This window comes from Nuphar pumila, chromosome 5, assembly GCF_984573655.1.
Source record: "Nuphar pumila chromosome 5, dmNupPumi1.hap1.1, whole genome shotgun sequence".
Lineage (NCBI taxonomy): Eukaryota > Viridiplantae > Streptophyta > Magnoliopsida > Nymphaeales > Nymphaeaceae > Nuphar > Nuphar pumila.
Window position 1 is genome coordinate 12,384,858 of NC_143253.1, and position 23,562 is coordinate 12,408,419.

The 23,562-nt window shown below is 38.4% G+C and overlaps 1 protein-coding gene across 1 annotated transcript; it reads right to left on the reverse strand.

Annotated features, from left to right (window-relative positions):
* Positions 1 to 1,098: 1,098 nt before the first annotated feature.
* LOC149836812 (protein VTE6, chloroplastic-like) lies at positions 1,099 to 23,257 on the reverse strand. The gene is made up of 5 exons (XM_090005588.1): positions 22,733 to 23,257; positions 19,587 to 19,840; positions 19,228 to 19,351; positions 17,622 to 17,726; positions 1,099 to 1,328 (listed from the first exon to the last, which is right to left on the reverse strand). The coding sequence occupies exons 1-5, from the start codon at positions 23,207 to 23,209 to the stop codon at positions 1,248 to 1,250; spliced, it is 1,041 nt and encodes a 346-aa protein (XP_089861714.1). The 5' UTR covers positions 23,210 to 23,257; the 3' UTR covers positions 1,099 to 1,247.
* Between the last annotated feature and the right edge of the window lie 305 nt (positions 23,258 to 23,562).

A 23,562-nucleotide genomic window follows, 5' to 3' on the forward strand; every position in this document is an offset into this window, starting at 1 on the left:
TCACAATGGAGACCCCAGATTTTATCAATAATTCCTATCCCCACATGAAAAGTCTTATAATTCAGCCCTACTTTGCTGTGCACGCATGTGTGTTTCTAAACCTTTGATTGGATCAGTGCCTTGGAAGGTGTCATTCAGAAGCAGACACGGTGCAATCCAGACAGGGCCTAGCCAAATATAGAGAATGGCCTGGCTAAAGCCCAATGGCTCTCTAACAATCCCAGAGACACTTCTGTCCAAGCATGGGAGTCTACTTGGAGGTAAATAAACTACTGGCCCATTCACCTGAAATTTCTACAGAACTCAAAGCTGAGGGAACCTAACAAATTTAAAAAACTGATGGAAGATGTGTGTTCGAAAATAAGGTTTCACCATAACATTGTTTTTGCAATACAGATCCATCACACCCAAGCATTGTCAAAAGAAGTTTGCAGGTCCCCGTGCCATAAATGAGGCATGCACAGATCAAGAGCTCTTTCTAAGAAGACAGGAACTTATATGAGAAATTTCTCAACTAATTTAGTTAAATGTTTTCTAATAAAAAATTTAATTCTACTGTCTTTTAACATAAATTCCCAACCATAGGATACAGCCCCTTCAAAATTTCCTGATACTCTGCATTTAGGGATGGCAGTGGGGCGGGGCGGGGAACAAGGTTTCCACCCCCGCCCCGCCTCAAAATTTTATCCTCCACCCCCGCCCCGCCTCCGCGGCGGGGATGGATTTTATCCTCCAGCCCCGCCTCCATCCCCGTTTCATACCCTTCATCCCCGGTCCAAACGGGGATGAGGCGGGGCGGGGATATTGCGGGGAAAAGTGGTCAGGGCGGGGATTAGGCGGGGATCGTGGCGGGGACGGGGCGGGGCGGGGAAAAGTGCACATCCACCCCCGCCCCGCCTCCGCGGCGGGGATGGATTTTATCCTCCACCCCCGCCTCCATCCCCGTTTCATACCCTTCATCCCCGGTCCAAACGGGGCGAGGCGGGGCGGGGCCCCGCTTTCCCCCGGTCCACTGCCATCCCTATCTGCATTCAAAACTGATTAATCACTTGTGTGAAAAATCTAACATTCATCAAAACAAAATCACCCACAGCCATCTTTCAAAGAAACTACAAAATTGGCATTAATTAATAATGTCAACCACTTCAGTCAGGCGTATGTACAGGATAAATAGGAATGTAGAGAATGAAAATAACATGCATACAAGGATGAATTACAGAAGATGGGCCACATTACTCAAAGACTCACTAGAGCAAGATTTGCTTCATCAGAATGGCAAGAGCACTGCCTATTGAAATGTTTATGATGTTAACAACATCATTGTTAAGCTGCAAAACATAAAAAAGAAAGATATTTTGAGCATAGTTGTTGACAGTAAAAGAAGCTTGAGAACAACTCTAGCATTAAGTCCCATTCTCCAAATAGGTTTGAGATGTCAACCACAGTGCCAAGTTGCATCCAAGATAGGATTGACATCAACCCAGCAGAAAGTACGATCTGAGATGGGTAGATGATTTAAACTTTTAAATAACATGGAACATACAAGTAAAATTATTTGTGATCACTACTATATTTTCTTTGATCGATGATATACAAGTAAATCTGAAAAAGCAAGTTAATAATGAACAGTAGTGATCAACCTGTGTAACATCATGTATTTTCATACTTAGTTGAATTCATAACTGTTGAAATTTTGGCAAAGTGTTGTAGAAATATCGGTAGAACACTCGATGTTAGGTTATGATATTTGAGTCTAGGCTTGGCCTAGGTGTCATTGACAAGACCTAAATGAGCCAAACAAGACATGATAAAAACTTTTATTTTTAATCTTTAAATTCAAGTAAAAATCAAGCAAAAATCGGGTTAAATTCAGGTCAATTTCGGAGGCGCAATTCAAATTATATATCGTTAGATGCGCCTCAAAATTTTGAGTTCAATGGTATTTGATTTGTCTGAATTCGGGTTACGATTGGCCCGAAAATCGCATTTTTTCAAAAAAGGCCCGCTTCAATGGGACCAAGTCTGAATTGGATCAGACCGGATCATATCCATATGATCCAAGTTAATATAGATCTGGACTTAGTCCAAGACCCATATTAATTAAGATCTGATCCAGCTTAGGATCCATATGGATTTTGGATATGAATTTAAATCTTAAATCCAAATCCAAATTCAACGAAATTAAAATTTTTAAAATCAGAATAAAGGTTTAATTTGAAGATATTTAATGTTAAAAAGACTCCCAGAGGGATAAGGCACCCTCTGAAAAATTTTGGGTAATTATTAAATAATAAATAATTAATTGTTAATTATTTAATATTAAAATTTAAATAAATTTCAAGATTTTTAGTTAATAGAGATTAGGGTTTCTAGAGGGGCGTCACCCTCTAGAAGAACCCAATAGATAATTAGAAAGAAATAAATTAAACAAAGAAGATAATAAAGAAAAAAAAAGAAGGAAGCTGAAAATGTCAACAAAAATATAGAGAGATATGGAAAGGGAGTTGGAAATAAACTCCCATATGAGAAGCTCTATCTCCAGCCCACAATGAGACTCCTTAGGGGGGGGGGGGGGGGGGGGGTCACTCTCTAGAGGCCTCTCACCATTATAAAAACTTCAAAAAAAAAGAGAGAAAAGGAGAGATAGAGAAAGAGAGAACTCGTGGGAGAGAGAAAGAGAGGAGAAGAAGAGGAAGGAGAGAATCCATCACCTTCTCCAGTCATCCGACATTTTCTCCAATCTTTTTGAACTCCAAAGGTACAGGTTTTTCTTTTGATTCGGATGGGGAAAAATAGCCTAAATCAGATTTAGGTGATATTTTTTAAGGAACCCATGAAATCTGATTTGGTTTCCCATGTTTAACTTACGAAAAATCGATTCAGGCATGGCTGTTTATCTGTAATTTCAGATTTAGAATAGATTTAATAATACAAGCATGTTTTATTCATGATCAATATATATATATATATATATATATATATATATATATATATATATAAAAGATGTTGTGATCATACACAGCATGCAAGCATATGCTGGATTTTATTTCAAATCTCTGTTTTTTTTCTTATGTAAACATAATCTATTATGCAAGTTTATGTTGATCTGTTTAGCCCAGCCGACCCACAATTGGTTGGGCAGTTGTATACACTGATAAGCCCAGATGACATGCAGTCGGCTGGGTAGGCTCACAATCTGTTAAAGCCTAGCCGAGTGCAGATCGGCTGGGCGGATTCACTTGTTATTCAGGCCCAGTCGAACGCTGGTCGGCTGGGCAGATTTAAAACAAAAAAGAAAAAACTGTGAGCCCAGCCGACTGCATCGGCTGGGCAGTTGTATAAACTGTCAAAGCCCAGCCGACTGCATTGGCGGGGCAGAATCAAAATAATATATATATATATAGTGAAGTTCTGAGCAGATTTTTAAATCAGTTAAGCCCCAGCCGACTGTGTCGGCTGGGCAAGGTTATAATCAGATAAGCCCCAACCGACTGCGTTAGCTGGGCAATGGTATATGTTGTTAAGGCCCCAGCCGACCTGCAATTCGGCTGGGCAGTTTCAAAAAAAGAATATAAATAATAATAAATGTGCATGTTGATGTGTATGCGAGTTATGTCTAGATTTACCTGTTTATATATATGTACAGATCTACATGTATGTTCAGATTTACATGTGTGTTTAGATTTACATATTCATGTGTATGTCCAGAATTACATGTTCATAAGTATGTTCAGAGTTAATGCCCATATTAATGTTCAGATTTATATATGACAAATCCTCATGTTTATGTCCAGATTTACATATGTTAAAAGTTTAGATTTTTTACATGTTAAATGTTTAGACTTATACATGTGTAATATTCAGATTTGTGTGTCTAGATTATGCATTCTTATGACTGGACAGTTATGCATGTTTGCATATGAGCATTGAGAATATTTTTCATGTGAGTACCAGTGTTGTCCCGCGGGCAGCATAGCTTGGACTCGTTGGGTATGTGTTGTAACTCGAGTTTGCCCGAAGTGGCAGAAAGAGTTGTTGATTTCACATGCTTATGAAGTTCAATAAGTTGTTTACATATATATGCATGTAATGAGAACGTAAATCCTGAAATTTACATTGTTGTTCACTAGCATGATCGCATGCATGCTTGCATATTGTACATGAGATGAATCATGAAAATAAAGATGTATTTTGCAAGCATGTGTTCATGTTCATGTGAAATTGTTATGCATATACATTCTTATTATGTGTAAATGAATGTGCATTTATGAACATGTTTGGATAATTGTGTAATCACATGTTCATTGTGGTTTTTGCATAAGGTGCATCAGTGGTTAAATGTAAACCAATGTACGCCATGTGGGCCACGAGCAGGTGTTACTCTAAGTTGTTGTTAAATGCATTGCAAAATCCATAAAAATGTATTGGTTTTCTAAACTAATTACACTATTAAATATTGTAACGGACTGAGGTCCCGTGTTGTGTTTTGCATGTTCATTTGCAAAACCAATTTTGTTATGGTGTTTTGCATATTAATTTGCAAAACGAATATTGTTGTTGGGTTTTGCATGTTGATTTGCAAAACGAATATTGTACCATGAATCCTTCTTTTGATAAAAAGATAAAATAAACCAAAACACTGTAATTAATGTTTCTTCCTAGATGTCTCTTCAACAGTGTGAGAATCTTAGATGACAGTTTTGGGGAACCATGAGGATATTAAAACTCTGTGTACGATTGTGTCATTAAACCCAACTAGGTGGTTCACCTCCCGGTCACAGTTTTAGGGAGAATCCGCCATTTTTTCTTGGAGTGGTGTGTAGACACGTTATTGATAAAACAAGAAAGTGACATTATTAGATGCTAATTTCTCTAGTTTCCCGACATTAGATGCTGAATTCTAATGTTTTGATGGATGGTGTTTATTCTTGATATCGGTCGAGGGTCAATTGTGAAACCTAGCAATAAAATAGAAGTGTGTGTTAAGCTACAAATGGGAACCTAACTTGAACTTCGGGAATTTGTTGTGCCCGTTTTGAGTATCTGCAGGTTTTAATGAAAAGTGAAATTAAAATTGTGTGTATTTAATAGGGACATGAATACAAAAAGAAAACTCTTATAAAAGATAATAAGTTAGTCATGCATGTGCATTGACATCATGCATATTCTTGTTCTACATTAGATCATGCATATTTACATGTTCTTTTAATTGTGATATATTGGTGTTGCATGATGATTGTTCGTTAATGCATGAATGGTTATTTGAATACTGAAATTTGTTATAGTTGTATTCCTTTAAAAATGTTGCATGAATTTTATTTATGCTCTTCTATGTCACATGGGTGCGGGTGCGGGTGCGGGGATTCGGCACTTCCAAAAAACCCGGGTGCGGGGGTGCGGCAGGGGCAAAAATGTAAAAAAAAACTTATATATATATATATATATATAATTTTGAAGTTTTAACAGTTTAACATTTAACAGTAAACATTGTCATAAACTCATAATATGATTCATCATGCATGCAGTATATCAACCTAAATATCAAATTATCAATCAAATAAGTAAAGCAATTACATAAATCGACCTAAATATCAATCAAATAAGTATTGCATAAAAGAACTAAATTACATACCAAAGTATATCCTGATGAAGTAATGGATGCTAATAATTTTCTTCTTCATCACCAAATGCATCATTAGAAGGAATACTGGGCTCAGCTAAATCCATGTTTGTTACGTTGAATTCATGTTCTCCCTCGAAGTCACACTCTTCTAGGTTTACATTCCAAAATTTGGATGTTCCTTGTCTGCATTATAAACCCAATTTGAAAATGATAAATACAATACAAGTATATTTAAATGAAAACTAAGAAATAATCAAATAACTAAGAGAGCAAATTAGTACATGTATTCATCATTGCTTCGCGAAAGTAATCGGAGATTTGAATAAACATATATTAAATCCTCTGCACGCTTGTTGGTGAGTTTGTTTCTCTTCATGTTGTGGATTTGAGAATATGTGCTCCAATTTCTTTCACAACAAGATGAACTAGCAGGCTGCGATAGCAATCTTAATGCAAGACGTTGCAGAAGAGGTGTTTCTGATCCAAATGTTGACCACCATGTGATAGGATCTATATTATCTTCTTCTCTCGCGAATAATGTCGGTGCATATAATCTCGAAGATGAAAATTTTCCAAACTCTTGTGTGACTTGATGTAAAAGATATGCTTCTGGAAAAAGTCTTGTCATACACATATTTCTATGTCTTGATAGCTCTGGGTCTAAATTTGGAGGGACACGACCAATACAACCAGCCCGCCACTTATTTGCATAATATTTTGGATTAAGAGAATGTGTCATGCAATGCAAAGGAGTGTTGCTCTTATCCCATCTTCTGACTAAAATTGAATGAATATGATTAAAAAAATCTGAATCATCCAATGCAGGATTTTTTTCTTCATGCATGAAAACTATAGCTTGTATTTTTTCAATCATATTATCCCACATTTCATAAACTCTGTGAAGCATGGGCTCATCCTTATCAACTTCTCTTAACATTTCCCAAATAGGTTGCGTAAATTGAAGGAAGTATACCACTTTGTCCCAAAACTCATCATCAAGAACGAATTTCTTAATTTCTTGAGCCTTTATATCATCATCAACACGATAGATAGTCTAATTTTCATCAGTCACCATGTTAATCAAAGCATTCTCCACTCTTTTGATCTTCTTCATCATCACAATGATGGACGCAAAACGTGTTTCAGCGACCTTCAACAATTTCAAATCAGAATGCCTATTAAATATAGCATTAGCACGATGGTGGTTAACAACAAAATTCCTAATGCTTTTGACATTTCTTTCTAAATCTTCAATCCATGAACATAAAGCATATGCTTGTGAATTTTCTTCTTCTTTGGGGTTGCATATGCTCTTTAGGGCTAGATTTAAGCTGTGTGCTACACAGGGAGTCCAAAAAATATGAGGGTACTCACTCTCCAAACTCAACGCTGCACTTTTACAAACCGGAGCGTTGTCTGTAATGATTTGTACCACTTTCTGATCACCCACTTCTTTTATCACTTCTATAAACAATCCCTTCAAATACTCTGCATTTTTATATTCCCCAGATGCATCAAATGCTTTCAAGAATATTGGGCCACTAAGCGAACAAGCAATGAAATTGATTAATGGACGCCTTTGAATATCTGTCCATCCATCAGACACAATGGAAACTTCATTTTGCTCCCATGAATATTTTTTAATTTCTAGCAACCTCTCCACGTTTGCCCTCTCTTCTGCAAGAAGTGTGGTTCGTATTTTTTCTGAACTTGGAGGCACATAACCCCTCAAATTACAATTTGCCAAGGATGTTACTAAATCCTTCCAATAAGGATTTCTAGCCGCATTAAATGGGAGTGAACCAGAATAAAAATACCTCCCAACTTTTCTATCAAATTCTTCTCTTCCATATTTATTGAATGCTGCTTGTATCGTTCCTCTACCTCCTAGATTGACTTTTCTTTTTTTTTTCAGCATCTTCTTGGTGGCTTGCAAATGGCACACTGACTGCAGAAGAATCGGCCATTGCCTTTCTCTTCTCATATTCTTCTTGTATTTTCTTGTATTTCCTTCGCATTGCCTCATCAACTTTTCTGCAAGCTGAAATGTCATGTCCTGGTATCTTCAACAAATGAGCCTTCACTCTTGTGTAAGACCCAACAAAATCTCTTTCGCAGAGCTTGCATCGAAATCTTTTGTTTCCACCACCTCCTTCTCCAGTTTTTGCAAGTTTATCTACATGTATCCATAGTGGCCCCACATCATCAATCCCACTGCAACTATCAGCAAAACTAGCAGCAGAACTCACATGTTGGGATGGGGATGACGCAAGTCCTTTCCCTTTATCCGTCATTTTTATCCTGAAAACACAAAAAAAATACATTACAATTTTCAAATCAATTCGAAAACACAAGGAGAAGGGGGAGCTCAGCCCCTCCCCTGCCAACCCAACAAGAGAGCGAGAGCAAGGGGGGCTCGGCCCCTCCCCTGTCGACCCAAAAAAAAAAAAACAGATGGGGGAGGGGCTCCTGTCGACCCAAAGAAAAAAACAGATGGGGCTCGGCCCCTCCCCTGTCGACCCAAAAAAAAACAAATGGGGGAGGGGCTCGGCCCCTCCCCTGTCGACCCAAAGAAAAAAAACAGATGGGGGAGGGGCTCGTCCCCTCCCCTGTCGACCCAAAAAAAAAAAACAGATGTGGGAGGGGCTCGGCCCCTCCCCTGTCGACCCAAAAACGAAAAACATAAAGGGGAGGGGCTCGGCCCCTCCTGTGCCGAAAAACGAGGGAGCAGGGGGGGCTCAGCCCCTCCCCTGCCGACCCAACAAGAGACCGAGAGAGGGGGGGGTGGGTGGGTGCTCGGCCCCTCCCCAGCCGACCCAAGAAGAGAGTGAGAGACATACCTGCGAAAGGAGAGGAGGAGCCTGGTAGGCAAAGCTGGGGCGGCGGAGCTGGGGCGGCGGCGCTGGGGGCGGCGGAGCTGGGGGCGGCGGAGCTGGGGCAGCGGCACTGGGGGCGGCGGCGATGGGAGAGCTCAAGCTCAGGGGGAGAGAGAGGAGAGATTAGGGCAAAAAAATTTTTTTGCCCTAATCCTCCTTTTCATCGAGGGAATTTTTTTTTTTTACGCCCAAATTATGGACAAAAATGACCCTGGGTGTGTTGACCGCACCCAGGGTCGTGTTAACCGCACCCGGTGCTGCACCCGCGTCGCGTCGATGCGGGTACGGCATCTGTTTTGCCGAGTCCCTGTGACATAGATGCTCTTCTTGCTTATTTGAATTATTACAGGAATTCATACGCAGAATCTATGATTCTGACACCGTATTCATTATGTTTTTCAGAACCTCTGAAGCCCAATGATGAGACTAGATGCTATAGGGAGTCACGAGGACATTTTACTTTGAGGCAGAGTGACTCTATTTAGCTTATTTGATATTCATTTGCTTATTGTTCTCAGACTTTAATTACTAATGAATAAAAACATTTAGTTGGGTTGACGGTTAGTATAAGATCCCTTGTAGCTTTGGAATGTATTGTATTTGTAAGGCCCCGGGTCTCTCAATTTGTTTCTGCAATTGTTTGAAAAAAAAAATCACTTTTCAATGGGGATAGCTTATACATGGAACATCATAACAAGCCACATTGTAGGCAAAAAAGAACATATACAAATGTGTATGTGTGTGTAACATTCAGATTTATCCTTCAACCCAAGGTATCACTTGTATCCATGCACTTTATCTTAGCCTGGACTATGGAGTTCACTCCAACAATAGAGCCATCCTTTAATGTTACCATATTATAAGAGGAATTTCCAGACTGTTTGAAATGACTCTCTCTCTCTCTAGCTTTTCTGGCAGGGATTGTACATGCCTATTAAGGTTCTCCTAGATTGGGTGACCTTTTCCAATAGGTGGAGATGTTAAGTTTTATATATATATATATATATATTATTTATAATGATGTAATAAGTAAATATTATCTAGGGGTATTTTCATCTTTTCCTCTTGTAATAGGTTATATCCTCTTGGGACAGATTTTCCTTTTTTCTTTTTTCTTTATTTTTATTTTTGTTGTCTTTATCACAAAGACCAAGGGTATTAAGGTCTTTGCCCTTAGAGTTTTTAGAAGCATCTCAATGGCCATATTTATAGCCGTTGGGAGCTCTCAACGACTCTATGGAACCCTCTTTTTGGCTCTTCCTTTTTGTATATAAGGAACCTCTTGTCCTCATTTTATGTAATATTTTTCTTAAGCATTCATGCTCAATAATATTAATCTTTTTTATATTTTGTGTTCTTCTCTTTAGTCCTTTAATGTCTTGAATGCCTTAGTGCTTGTGTTGTGCCTTTGTGCTCTTGTATTGTCCCTAAGTTGGACTCATGTATGTGCATGCGCACTTTGTGTTTATGATTTTGTAAGCCCTTGCAGGCCCTCATTTTATATATCTTCATATTTCATTACATGGTATCAGAGCCAAGAAATCATTCTTAGTATTTTGCCTCTTTTGGGTATTGGGATTCTTTGGTTTGAATTCGTGCTTCGTGAAGAATTTGTGATCGTTGTGTGGCTTTGATTCAAGGGAAATCTTGACCCGGTATATATCTTATATCTTTAAGTGTTTCTTGTATTATCTATCTCATGCATTATGTATGATAATGCATTCATTTTCCTTATCTTTGAAAAATTATTTGTTATTTTTGTTAAAAACTAAAAGTTTTGAATGTTTCTTTTTAAATTATCATTGGATTTATTTTTATAATATTTTTAATATTTGTTTGAACTTGTGAAATTATATATGTATGCTTTTATGAGATCTAGTTTGAGTCTTAGTTTTTCATAATTTGTTTTATTTGATATGTACATATATGATCTAGTATTCTTGAGCATATAGTATTCTTGAGCATGTATTGTTGAAACTTAGATGTTTTATTTAAACAATTCATGGTTATAAATATCAAATCATGTTTGTATTTATTATTGAACTTTGTTTTGTTTTTGTTTTTGTTTTTGTTTTTGTTTTTGTTTTTTAGATTATCATATATTTCAAAATAATTTGAAATAGTGTTGTGTATCTTTTCCAAGTATGATATTATGAAATTGTATTTAACTTGGGTTTAATTTTTTCCTCTTTACTCTTGGCATATTCATATATGAAACTTAAAGTCGCTTTTGAAGTAATAAAAATTATGATCTAGCTTATGGATAAATAATTTTTGTATTGATATTTGATTCTTGTGCACTTGTAATTGCCTTACATAATTAATGAGATATTTGATTCAGAAGTGGTACCATCTGCTGGAGCATCACGCGGCCAGCATCTCTGCGCAGGCCTGCCTCAGTGCCATCCGGTTGCACTGCAAGTTGGCGGGGGTTCGGGTGGACTTGTTCGAGCTCCATCGCAGCCGCGGGGCCTGCAGTCTCGCCGCCCAATCCAACACTCGTTTTTAGCATGGTCGTTGCATGCATCTCCACCGACAACTCAAGAACGATGATCCGTCCTTCGATCCCATACAAACGCTTTGACATGCCGGCTACGTCCTTGCTTACGCGTAGCAGATTTTCTTGGATCTTTGTCATCATGTCGATCATCCGCATCATCGGATCTTCGTTACCGGTACCCGATTCCTCACGCTCCTCGTTCGTAGGATCATCCCTCGCTTCTTGCGCCATGTCGTCGACCAAGGAGGAGGGGTTGTGCTCTGATACCACTTTGATGCAGCGCGGGGATCAGCTTCCAAACGCCAAACACAGTAAAGAATAGAACTTGAATTTATTTCATAGGCATAATCAAAGAACATGTAAAAGTTATATGGCTGAAGGAAAATTAATAGAAAGGAAAAAAAAAGGAATAACAGAATAAAATGGAAACCGCAGGCAAAGAATCTCAGAAAAGGGCTTGGCTGAAAATTCAATCACGTCTATCTTCACGCAACCCTAGAATAGGGTATTTAAAGGTTGCAAGTGGATCTGGGTCTCGGGTCGGGTCCCTGGACCCGAGACTACTTCAATCTGCTAATGAAATTGGGACGGTCCCGACCTTCGCTCGCCTGGAGTAGGTGCGCAGGGTCGCGTCCCTGGAGATACCTTGCTCGTGATCAGATCCAACTCCTGAGTCCGATCGCCCATCCCCTTTGGGTCGGGTTTCCTGGTCGTGCCTGGGTCACGTTGTACAGGCCCGGCCCGGTCCGGTCCTGCTCTGCATCAAACATCCAAGATTTTTCTAAGGGCTTCCTAAGAAAAAACACTTCTTAAAAAAACTGCAGAGGAAAACTCCAACAAGAAATTCCCCATGAATTTTGGTGATACACACACATAGTCATCTCAAATGTAACGAAAAGAGGCGGAAGCACCAATAGAGCAAAAGGCACTCTTAAAGAGTGACCACAAAGAGTCAAGAACACAAGCACAAAAAGTGCACACACAAAACTCTCAAAAGTGAAAATGACTTAAAGTCATAAGTTGGATATTATTGAAGAAAGAAAGAGAAGGGTGAAAAACCCATACATTTACAAGGGGGAGCCTCCTCTTTATATAGAGGAGGAGAGCATAAAGGAGGACCATAAAGGGGGCTCCCTTCTAGTCGTTGGGAGCCCCAACGGTCATAAATATGACTGTTGGGGCCCCAACGACTAGATAGGTGGGGCCCCTTATGGTCCTAAAAGACAAAAACTGAAAAAGGAAAAAGTAAAAAGAAAAAGGGGGAAAAAAAAGAAAAAAGAAAAAAGGTAAAAAAGAAAATGTACAGGTGGAATTACCAAAACACCCCTATCGGGTTTTGGTTTATACAAAACAGAAAAAACTATATTATGTATATATATACGTATATATACTTATATATATACGAATGTATATATATAAGTATATGTATATATATTTATATATACATAATTTAACATGCCCCCTTAAACTTTACGGGGAGAAACCAAAAGTTTGCTAAGAAGAAACATGAATCGTGGAGTTGGGAGCGCCTTGGTGAAGAAGTCAACCAGTTGATAATCTGAAGTGACATATGGCAATGTGATGGTTCTTTTGAGATATTCGTCTCGAACATAATGGCAATCCATTTCGATATGCTTGGTCCGCTCATGAAAGGTGTGATTGCTGGCAATGTATATCGCACTTTTGTTATCACAACAGAGCTTGGTGGGAGTGGAAATGAGAACGCGCATGTCACCAAGGAGACTTCTGAGCCACACAATTTCCATGGTTGTCATCGCCATAGCCCGATATTCAGCTTCAGTAGATGATAATGAGACCTTTTGTTGCTTCTTGCATCTCCACGAGATGAGAGATTCACCTAAAAAATGCAAAGACCCGTAATTGAGATACGATCATTGGGATTTCCTCCCCAGTCAGCATCAGTAAAAGCAATCAATTCAAGAGATGAGGAAGAGGATAAGAAGAGTCCCTTGGAGATGGTATGTTTGATATATCGCACAATTCTCATTACGGCTGCCATATGAACCGAAGTAGGTGCATGCTGAAACTGGCTCGCTGCATGAACCGCATGAGCTATGTCTCGACGTGTGATGGATAGATAGGTGAGGGATCCAATTAATTGACGGTAGGGGGTTGGATCTTCAAGGAGAACACCAACTTCAAGTCTTAGTTTCGAATTGATAACTTCGAGAGTCTCAACTTTCTTTTCATCAGATATTCCTGATTTGGTACAAATTTCTGCAGCTAATTTCATTTGAGATAAGATGTATCCACGCGCGGAATAAGTCACTTCAATTCCTAAAAAATATCTCAAAAAACCAAGATCAGACATATCAAAAGTATCTTTTAACACAGACTTAACATCATTTACTCTCTTTTTGTCATTCCCAGTAATGATCATATCATCAACATACAGCAGAAGCATAATAATGGAGTCACCTGTCCTTTTAACAAAAAGAGCAGTGTCAGTATAGCAAGAAGAAAAACCTAAATTGATTAGTACATTACTAAACCTGTCATACCAAGCTTTAGGAGCTTGCTTAAGTCCATATAAGGCCTTTTTTAATTTCAAAATTTTTGCATCTAAATTCATACCTGGAGGCGGTTCCATATAAACTTCTTCATTTAAATTACCCTTCAAAAAGGCATTTTTGACATCAAGTTGAAAGATTGGCCATTTTTTAACAGAGGCTATAGCAATAAGGGCTCAAACACTAGTCATTCAAGCAACTGGAGCAAAAGTTTCATCATAATCTACCCCATACTCTTGGGCATATCTCTTGGCTACCAACCTAGCCTTATATCTTTCTAATGAACCATCACTCTTAGTTTTTACCTTAAAAACCCATCTACATCCAATGGGTTCATTGCCATTGGGAGGATCAATGATTTTCCAAGTTTGCGTCTTTTTAAGGGCATTAAGTTCAAGTTCCATAGCTTCATTCCAATGAGCATATTGTTTAGCATCATTGTAATGAGATGGTTAATGATAGGAGTGAAGAGCAAGTAGGCATGCTCGAAAATTAGGAGAAAAAGAGTCATAAGAAACAAATCTATTTGGTATTTTGGGAATACGATTTGATCTTCTTTGAGAGGTCTCTTCGATCAACTCACTTTGAGAGAATTTTTCAAGGGCACAAGGGGGATTTCTTTCATTCCTTCTAGAGTAGACTTGTATTTGTCTTGAAACATTTTCTTCTAAGTTTTGATCATTATTTGGATGTTCAAAAAGATCTTCATTAAGAGGTTCACTAGGATCAACATGATCATCTATGATGTTTTCTTGAGGTAACAAGTCAAATAAGAAGGAATAGTCAATATTTTCATTTGGTTGGTGCGAAAAAACATTTTCTTCTTTGAGGAATGTGACATCTTTTGAGATATAAAGTTTGTTCTTAAGCATATCAAAACATCGATATCCTTTTTGTTTTTCGCCATATCCTAAGAAAATACATTCAACAGCCCTAGGAGAAAGTTTATCATTTTTGCGAGTTAGAACAAAGCATTTACATCCAAAAATTCTTAATCTTTTATAATCGGGAGACATATTGTAAAGTTTTTCAAATGGAGAAAGATTTTTCAAAGAGGATGAAGGGGTTCTATTGATGAGATATGTTGAGGTTAGAACCGCTTCGGCCCAAAAGGATTTTGGGATATTTTTTTAAATCAATAACGTTCTTGTAGTTTCTATTATGTGCCTATGTTTTCTTTCCTCAAGACCATTTTGTTGCGGAGTGTTAGGACAAGAACGTTTATGACAAATTACATTTTCTTTTAAATAGCTTTGAAAATCATTAGACATATATTCACCTCCCGAATCGGATCTAAGAATAGATAAATTTCCCAAAAATTGATTTTTAACCATTGCATGAAATTCTTTAAAGAAGGAGAAGACTTCGAATTTGCGACTTAGGAAGTATATCCACGTAAATCGAGTGAAGTCATCAATAAAGACAACATAATACGAAAAACCTCCTTTAGACAAAATAGGGGAGGGTCCCCACACATCGAAATGAACAAGCTCAAATGGCCGAGTGGTAAAGTAACTTCTTTGAGGAAATGGAGTAGCTTTAGATTTCCCAAAAATGCAATCTTTACAAGTCATGTGATTGTCTTTACAAGTATTGTTCAAAAACGGAAAAAGAGACATTTTTACAAAATTTGGATGACCAAGTCTCTCATGCCAAATTTCAATACTTTTGTCTTTTACAAGATTGCAAGATGACTTAGATGGAAGCGTCAAAAAGTCCATAAAATAGAGATCACCCCTTCTATGGCCTTGCCCAATCAGCTTCCCTGACTGGAGATCCTGCACGGTGCAATCTTTAGGTGAGAAAGAGACTTTGCATCCATGATCGGTGATTTGGGAAACGAAAAAAAGATTTAAATTAATTTTTAGAACGATTCTTACTTTAGGAACAAAAAAGTTTTGAGAATTTTTGAAGTCAAGTGTTCCAATACTTTCAATTTTCAATGATGTTCCATCGGCCGTTGAAACATAGGAGGACATGGGTTCGGAAAAAACATTTGAAAGAGAGTTTTTATGAGATGTCATATAAAAAGAAGCACCGGAGTCTAGTATCCACATACCTGGAGGTGATGAAGAGTAGGTGATGGCGGCTCCGGATGTTGAAGGAGAAGTCTTGAGAAGATGTTGGAGAACTTCGGAGATATGATTTAGAGTTTCTTTGATATCTCCCTCTTTAGTACCTTCTTCCTTCTTTGGAGAATTTTTTCCAACCGCGGCTACCTTTCCTTTAAGTTTTGGACAAACTGGTCTAATGTGTCCCAGTTCATTACAATAATGGCATATTCTTTCCTTTCTAGGCCCATTACTATTTTTGTTAAAATGGGGAGGTCTATATGCTTTCACATTCGATCCGGGCCTAGTAACGGCGAAAACTTCATCACTCTTAATGCTCAAGCCAAGTCGAGTTTCTTCTTGACATATCTCGGCAAGGGCATCTTCAATAGGTAGGGCTTTGCTTCTATGAAGAAGAGATGCCCTAACTTGTTCAAATTCCGGGCGAAGACCATGAAGAAATTGAAAAAAATGCTCATTTTCAATTTGTTCCCTTCTTAACTCAAAATCTTGTGGATCTACCCATTTAGGCTCAAGAAGAGCAAGTTCATCCCAAAGAGGGGTTAGAGAGCTAAAATAGTCCCGGACACTCATATCCATTTGTTTGGCGGAACGGATTTTTTCTTGACAAAAAAATTGTCGAGCAAGATCCTTTTGAGTATACATACCCTTAAGGAAAAACCAAGCCTCATTGGCCCTTCTAAATTTGGCAATATTAGCACAATTTTTAAGATCAACATTGTTCATAAACCATGCCAAAATTTTGGCATGGTTACTTTCTCAATCTTCAACTTTGGATTGATGGTCATTGATAGCTTTGATGCGCTCATCGCCATCTAAAGCTTTTTCAATCTCATTTTCGATTTTAGTGAGAACAAGAGAGGGTTCGGGAGTAGTTCTCATAACAAAACCCCAAGGTTTCTTACCTCTTAGATGATTTTCCATAGCGGAGGCCCACATGAGATAGTTGGACCCATTTAGCTTAAAAGAAAGCTCCACTTTAGAGTCACGTTCCATCGGCACCAAATATGCTTTCTTTCTTCAAAACTTTGAGAGGCACGCGTTCCAAGATAGCAAAAGAGAAGCCCAATCACCAACCGAGCTCTGATACCATGTAATGAAAAGAGGCGGAAGCACCAATAGAGCAAAAGGCACTCTTAAAGAGTGACCACAAGAGTCAAGAACACAAGCACAAAAAGTGCACACACAAAACTCTCAAAAGTGAAAATGACTTAAAGTCATAAGTTGGATATTATTGAAGAAAGAAAGAGAAGGGTGAAAAACCCATACATTTACAAGGGGGAGCCTCCTCTTTATATAGAGGAGGAGAGCATAAAGGAGGACCATAAAGGGGGCTCCCTTCTAATCGTTGGGAGCCCCAACGGTCATAAATATGACTGTTGGGGCCCCAACGACTAGATAGGTGGGGCCCCTTATGGTCCTAAAAGACAAAAACTGAAAAAGGAAAAAGTAAAAAGAAAAAGGGGAAAAAGAAAGAAAAAAGAAAAAAGGTAAAAAAGAAAATGTACAGGTGGAATTACCAAAACACCCCTATCGGGTTTTTGGTTTATACAAAACAGAAAAAACTATATTATGTATATATATATACGTATATATACTTATATATATACGAATGTATATACATAAGTATATGTATATATATATTTATATATACATAATTTAACAGCAAATTCTTAAGAAACAATTCTAAATGATTGTAACAACAAATCCAAGTTGAAAATTGAAATGTAATGTAATCAATGACAAATTTTAAAAGAAAATGCACACATAAACATAAATATATAAAGGCATGGCAGTGACAATGTCTGACACTTATTTGACTGTCTGGCATCGTGTCATGTTGACATGGGACATGCATGGTAACTGGTAAGTGTAATGAGAGGGATATCTTCTATCAAATAGTCACAACAATGTCTTTAGTTTCTGCATTAAGATCTCAAATTTCATGCTTGAATGCATGAATGACTGCTGTGAAAAAAAAAAGGAGAAGACAAAGTGATAAATAGCATGACTTCTTACCCATCTGAACCCATCCTTCTCTTGGAATGAAGCACCAATGAGACTCTCTCCAAAATTTGCAACCTGAGATGCAATCACGCATAGAACAGCTTCACTTGAATCAATCTGCTTCAAAGAAAAACCTGTCACTATCTTGAACATGAAAAAGTAAATTGAACTAGATATCCATATTACAGTAAGCAACTAATGACTGGACTACTTTATATTAGCACGATTATTCCCAAGACACAAAATGCTAGTCTGGCTAATTAATACACCAAAAGAAGCTCAATCATGAAACAAATAAAAAAAAAGGAATTTTTATTTTATTCTTTTCGAGTTTCAAAACCAAAAGTCATAGTCTAACCCCCAACCCTGGCAGGCCCATTTGGATGTTTTCATAAATAGCTCTTGCTATTTATATTTATTTAAAGTAGCAAGTTTTCATGTTTGGTTGTTTTGTTTTGTTTTGTTTTGTTTTTAAGTAGTCATAAATATAGAGAGAAAGGACCTCTTTTCTTAAAAACAAGGGGAAGCTTCTTTTTTTTACTATTTTTTTCTCCATTCCACTACCTTCATGACCATCACCACTTTTTTATCACCATCGCTATCACCACCACTTCTTCACAACCATTATCACCACCACCACCATCACTACCATCACCACCCATTATTCACCACTACAGTTGTGATACAAACATTCACTTAATGGTCAACAAATAGAAGACGCTTCTTTACAAAATGTGTTTTCATTTATGTTTGTAAACAGTAAATTAAAAACACATCCAAACAGGGTTGTAACATTTAAACTGGGAATCCTTTATATATATATGAAAATTATATACATGGCCAAAACCACATTTTTTAAGCACCATACTAGTTGATCCGACAATTCAAATGGAGGATCTTAGATCCTCATTTTAGGCCACACCAACCCCACCTCCACCACGCCCTTCCCAGGAAAAAATAAACACAAAAAAAATCCATGGATTTAAAGTTGGATGGCAGGGGTTTCAGACAAGATCTGAGGATCTCTGGTCAAGATCCCTCGGATCTCAGGATTTAACACACCCTAATAGGGCCCTTGAAGACCTTGCAATCACCAATTAAAGAATACAAACCTAGAGAAGGATATCTATTTTAGATGCTCATAAACTAATCCATTTGAAGGAATGGAAATTTCAACATCGACCAATGTGAAGATACACCAGGTGACACATTACCAAGACATTTGAAAACAAAAAGGTAATAGATACATAAAAAAATGTTATAGGAAGAACCTCAAACTTATCAGCAAAAAGACATCACCTATCAAGCAATGCAGCTTGGTGTTCTACACTATAATATTTTGAGGAAAATCTACATCCACAGCACCCAACTCATACTTGATAAAACAGCACAAAGAAGCTTTATTGGATTGGTAATGCACATTGGATAAAAGAAAAGTGCTACTCAGCAATTTCCTTAAGCTACAATAACTTATTCCATCTTCAAAGTACAAACATAAAAATCATAAGAATTTTGAATTCTGTGGTAATAGAAAGTCACTATAAAAGAACAATTTCTTTCCTAAGCTTTATCACTTCCTAAAATCCCATCTTAATAATAAAATATAGATGTGACGTACCAAACCCATGTAACTGCTGATACCAGCAAGGAAGATTGAAGCTAAAAGCCCAGCAACGGTCCCCTCAACACTCACAGCTCCTTCAGTTCCCCTAGGGACTACTTTAAATGTAGTTACAAGATACCTATCATTAAAGCATGTTCTGAAGAAGTCAAGATCTGCCATCGTATATAAAATGCAGCATTTTCAATGTGTGCATGTGCATGTGCAAATAAACATGCATGGAGATCTCAGTGACAACTAAGTAAATGACCTGTTCAAATGTAACAAACAACAATGAAAATGGTTAGCTTTACAAAGGCAGTAGTAGGGTGAAGCAAAACTCAAAAGGCAGTTCTAAGGCTCTTGAAAGGACTTACGTGGTCTTCCCATACGCCTTGCCAATCTCACTGGAAACTGTATCACTCAATTTTGTACAGAAGCTTGCGACAAATCCAAGTTGCCACAGTCTAGAAAATGCTTTTCCGCCAATCCCAAAGATCGATAAGAATGAGCAAACACATCCAGCAGCACTGGACCCAATAACACTTCCTGGGCCTCTTCTTCCTCTGCGTTTTTCAGCAACACCTTGAGCTTCCTTTTGGGCAATCTTCAACTTTGTTGCAGCGGTGCCCTGTTTACCTCCCACATCAGTAACATTTTCAAAGACTGGAAAATGCCACATTCATAAGAAAACCTTGACATGTACAAGGTCATGCCACTCACTGCAACCAACCAAAAAATCCCATGCCACTTTCTTTTGGAGAAAAATAAACTTCTTAAAGCATAAAGACTACAAATATTCGAGAATGAAACAATGTCATAACCTAGGATCAGTAATTGATCCTCGTGATCACCGTAATTTCACAAGGTCAGTCAATATTTCATAAAAGGTTGTGTTATTACTTTGTTCTTCTTTTAATTATTGCAATCATGTAAGGATCTCGCGTAGATCCTGTCACTGTTATGGAAAGGACTAAAGGTGTTACAATTGTGTGATCCCGTTTGCAGTGCATGATCCAAATGTATTCTCCTGCGTTTAAGTTGCTGTGAAGTCTTTGATCATTTTCTTCTTCCTCACAAGACGTTAATTGGGTCCCTTTTGATGATAAGTTATCAGGTTTTCAGATGCAATTGCAGATGATGAAAACAAGTATTTGTCTGGAACTAAAGATGTGTGAGCACAATGTGATCCAATCTTTCCAAATACTCAACAATAATCGATAACAAGTAGAAGGAAGCAAATCACAAGCAGGCAATCAATGGGGAAGCTCCAAGAACGGAATCAAGAATACCCAAATTAGACACCGCAGAGACAAAGTGTTAAGGATAATCTGGATCGTGGTCAGACCCACTCAGGAGGAACCGATCCAGATCCAAATCACCATATAGAAAATGAATTATCCAAGAGTTCTACAGCAGTTAAAAGTGCACACGTTGATGAGTCCAATGAGAAGCAAAGTCAAGAGAGGCAATTTTTATCTATAACTAACAAGTAACAAGTGTCCTGCTGATAACAACTTGTTATTAAAGAGTGATCTAGATAGATCTAATGTGGAAAAATGTGTAAAGAGAGAGAGAGAGACCGATCAAATTGGAAATATCAATTGTAATATGTGTTAAACCATTTAAGGAACCTCTCATCTCTATGCAGGTGGTTGAGAGATAGAGAAAAAACTTTATTGGCTGTGGACGTAGAACCTTCTAAGGATTGAACCACGTTATTTTCGTGTTCATGTGTGAGTGTGAATGGTTTGATAGTTTCAATATGCTATCAGAGCTAATATGATCTCTTGATCATATTGAGTGCTCCCTTCATCAAGATTGTGTTCTTCATCAACTGTGACATCCTCCTGATTAGTTTTGTGTGAGAAATTAGTACAACATCCTCTCTCCTTTTGCATCAACCATCATGGCTGAAAACAGCAACATCACAACAGGTTTGAACAATCCCTTTCCTTTTGTGCCTGCTCCCACGAGTCTTTAACATTTCTTATCTATAAAATTGTCTACAGACAATTTTCTTCTGTGGGAATCTCAATTCATCATACTGTTGAAAAGTTACAATCTCATGGGCAGGGAATGTTGATGACAGAAAATCTATCAGGGCTTTACGGTCTTTTTGGGATGCTCTCTGATATCTTGGTCTGCCCGCAAACAGAACACGGTAGCCCGCTCTAGCATAGAAGCCGAATATCGATCTTTGTCCAATACGGCTACTGGGGTCCTCTGGCTCACATATCTCATACAGGACTTGCAAATATCCAACAATTGTTCCCCTCTCTAGTGCGACAACATTGGTGCCTCATATTTGTCTGCCAATCCTGTGTTTCACAATCGCACAAAACACATTGACATCGATGTTCATTTCATCCACGATCATGTGGCAAAAGGTCATCTTCTTGTGAAGTATATCTGGTTCGCTGATCAACTTGCAGACCTCATGACTAAACCACTTTTCACAACCAGATTTGCTCTGCTTCGTGACAAGCTGAATACCCTTCCCAGGCCATTCAGCTTGCGAGGGGATGTTAAGGATAATTTGGATCGTGGTCAGACCCACTCAGGTGGAATCGATCCAGATCCAAATCATCGTATAGAAGTTGAATATCCAAGAGTTCTAAAAGAGTTAAAAGTGCACTGGTTGATGAGTCCAATGAGATGCAAAGTCAAGAGAGGCAATCTTTATCTATAACTAACAAGAAGTGTCAACTTGTTATCAAAGAGTGATCTAAATAAATCTAATGTGGAAAAACGTGTAGAGAGAGAGACCGATCAAATTGGAAATATCCAATCTATTGGATCATGTGATAAACCATTTAAGGAAGCTCTCATCTTTACGCAGGTGGTTGAGAGATAGAGAGAAACTTTATTGGCTGTGGACGTAGATCCTTCTAAGGATCGAACAAAGTGTTCGTGTGTGAGTGTATGAATTGTTTGATAGTTTCAATACGAAGGAATAATAAAGGTGGTATCATCACAATCCGATCCAATCTCTCTAAATTCCTAACAATAATGGATAATAAATAGGAGGGAGCAAATAACAGCAAGGCAATTAATAGCGAAGCTGAAAGAACGGAATCAGGAAGACCCAAATTATACATAGCAAAGACGAAAAAATTATAATCGATACAAAACAATGCGATCAGATCTTTCCAATGCCGGACAATAATCGATAATAAGCAGAAGGAAGCAAATCGTAAGAAAGCAATAAATATGGAAGCTCGAAGAACGGAATCAAGAACAGCCAAATTAGATACCGTCGATACGAAGGAGTTATAATGGTGGGATCATCACTTACCCCAAATACAGAGCAATGTGATCCAATCTTTTTAAATTCCCAACAATAATCGATAACAAACAGAAGCAAGCAAAATCAGAAGCAGGCAATCCATAGGGAAGCTCCAAGAACGACACAAAAAAGACACAAATTAGACATGGAGGATACTGAAGAACTATAACGTTGGTATCATCAATTCCCATTACAGAAACCCCAGATTCTTTGGCCCCAGAGAGAGAGGCTCACGATGACGAAGTACGTGGCGACTAGGAGGAATCCCGGAGGACCGAACGAGTGCCACGTCAAGACGCCCAAGAGGAAAGCCGCCGCGATGCCGGTAAGGGAGAGGCCGCTGATTAAGAGGGGAGCGCCCACGGCAAAGATGACCACATTGCTCAGAAGGGAAGACGCCCAAGTGGGAGGAGTCGACGACAGTACGTTCGCCACCGTCCCCACGAGCCCCCGTCCGTCGCCCAGCGCCAGCATCGTCCTAAACCTCCCACCGCTGCGTCCTCGCCTCAGTCCGCGCGCGAGTTTCTGCCCGCCTGTATTCTCAGGGTTGCACTTCCATCCCAAGGGAGGAGGAGGAAGAAGAAGAAGAAGGGTAGAGCAATTGTTGAGAGCGCGAAAGGACGGATAGGTTAGCGAAGCAGGAGGCGGCTTGTTGTTGCAGGCAACAACGGTGGGTGGGTTGACGGATTGCCAAAGCGACGCGGTAGCCATTTTCTTCCTCTCTCTTATTTATACTTTTCTTTTTTCTTTTTGACTTTGCCTTTTTATGTTAGCGTAGGCGAGAAGGTGATGACTGACAGAGGAAATTGAGGTTCCCCTTGCGGACTTTCTTTTTGCTTGCTCAGAGCTCGCATCACGCGGATTTAGCCGCAGCCTGACGAAGGTTCATCCAGTCCAATGCTTCATTTTTTGATACGGATTCTTAAAAAATAATATCTGGAAGTTCATTGGGTTTGGATATGTTTTTATTTATTGCTTACAAAAATAAATTAAAATACATTTTATAAATAAGATACCTGTCCTGCCCTTCTTTTTAATCAAGTGAATGTTTGGATCAGCAACTG

Coding starts and splice junctions, on each gene's coding strand:
- LOC149836812 (XM_090005588.1), bottom strand. CDS start 23,209: ATGGCTACCGCGTCGCTTTGGCAATCCGTCAACCCACCCACCGTTGTT. Junction 17,727..19,227: donor TCAGCAGTTACATGGGTTTG/GTACGTCACATC, acceptor TCTTTGAAGCAG/ATTGATTCAAGTGAAGCTGT. Junction 1,329..17,621: donor AGAAGGATGGGTTCAGATGG/GTAAGAAGTCAT, acceptor TATGTTTTGCAG/CTTAACAATGATGTTGTTAA.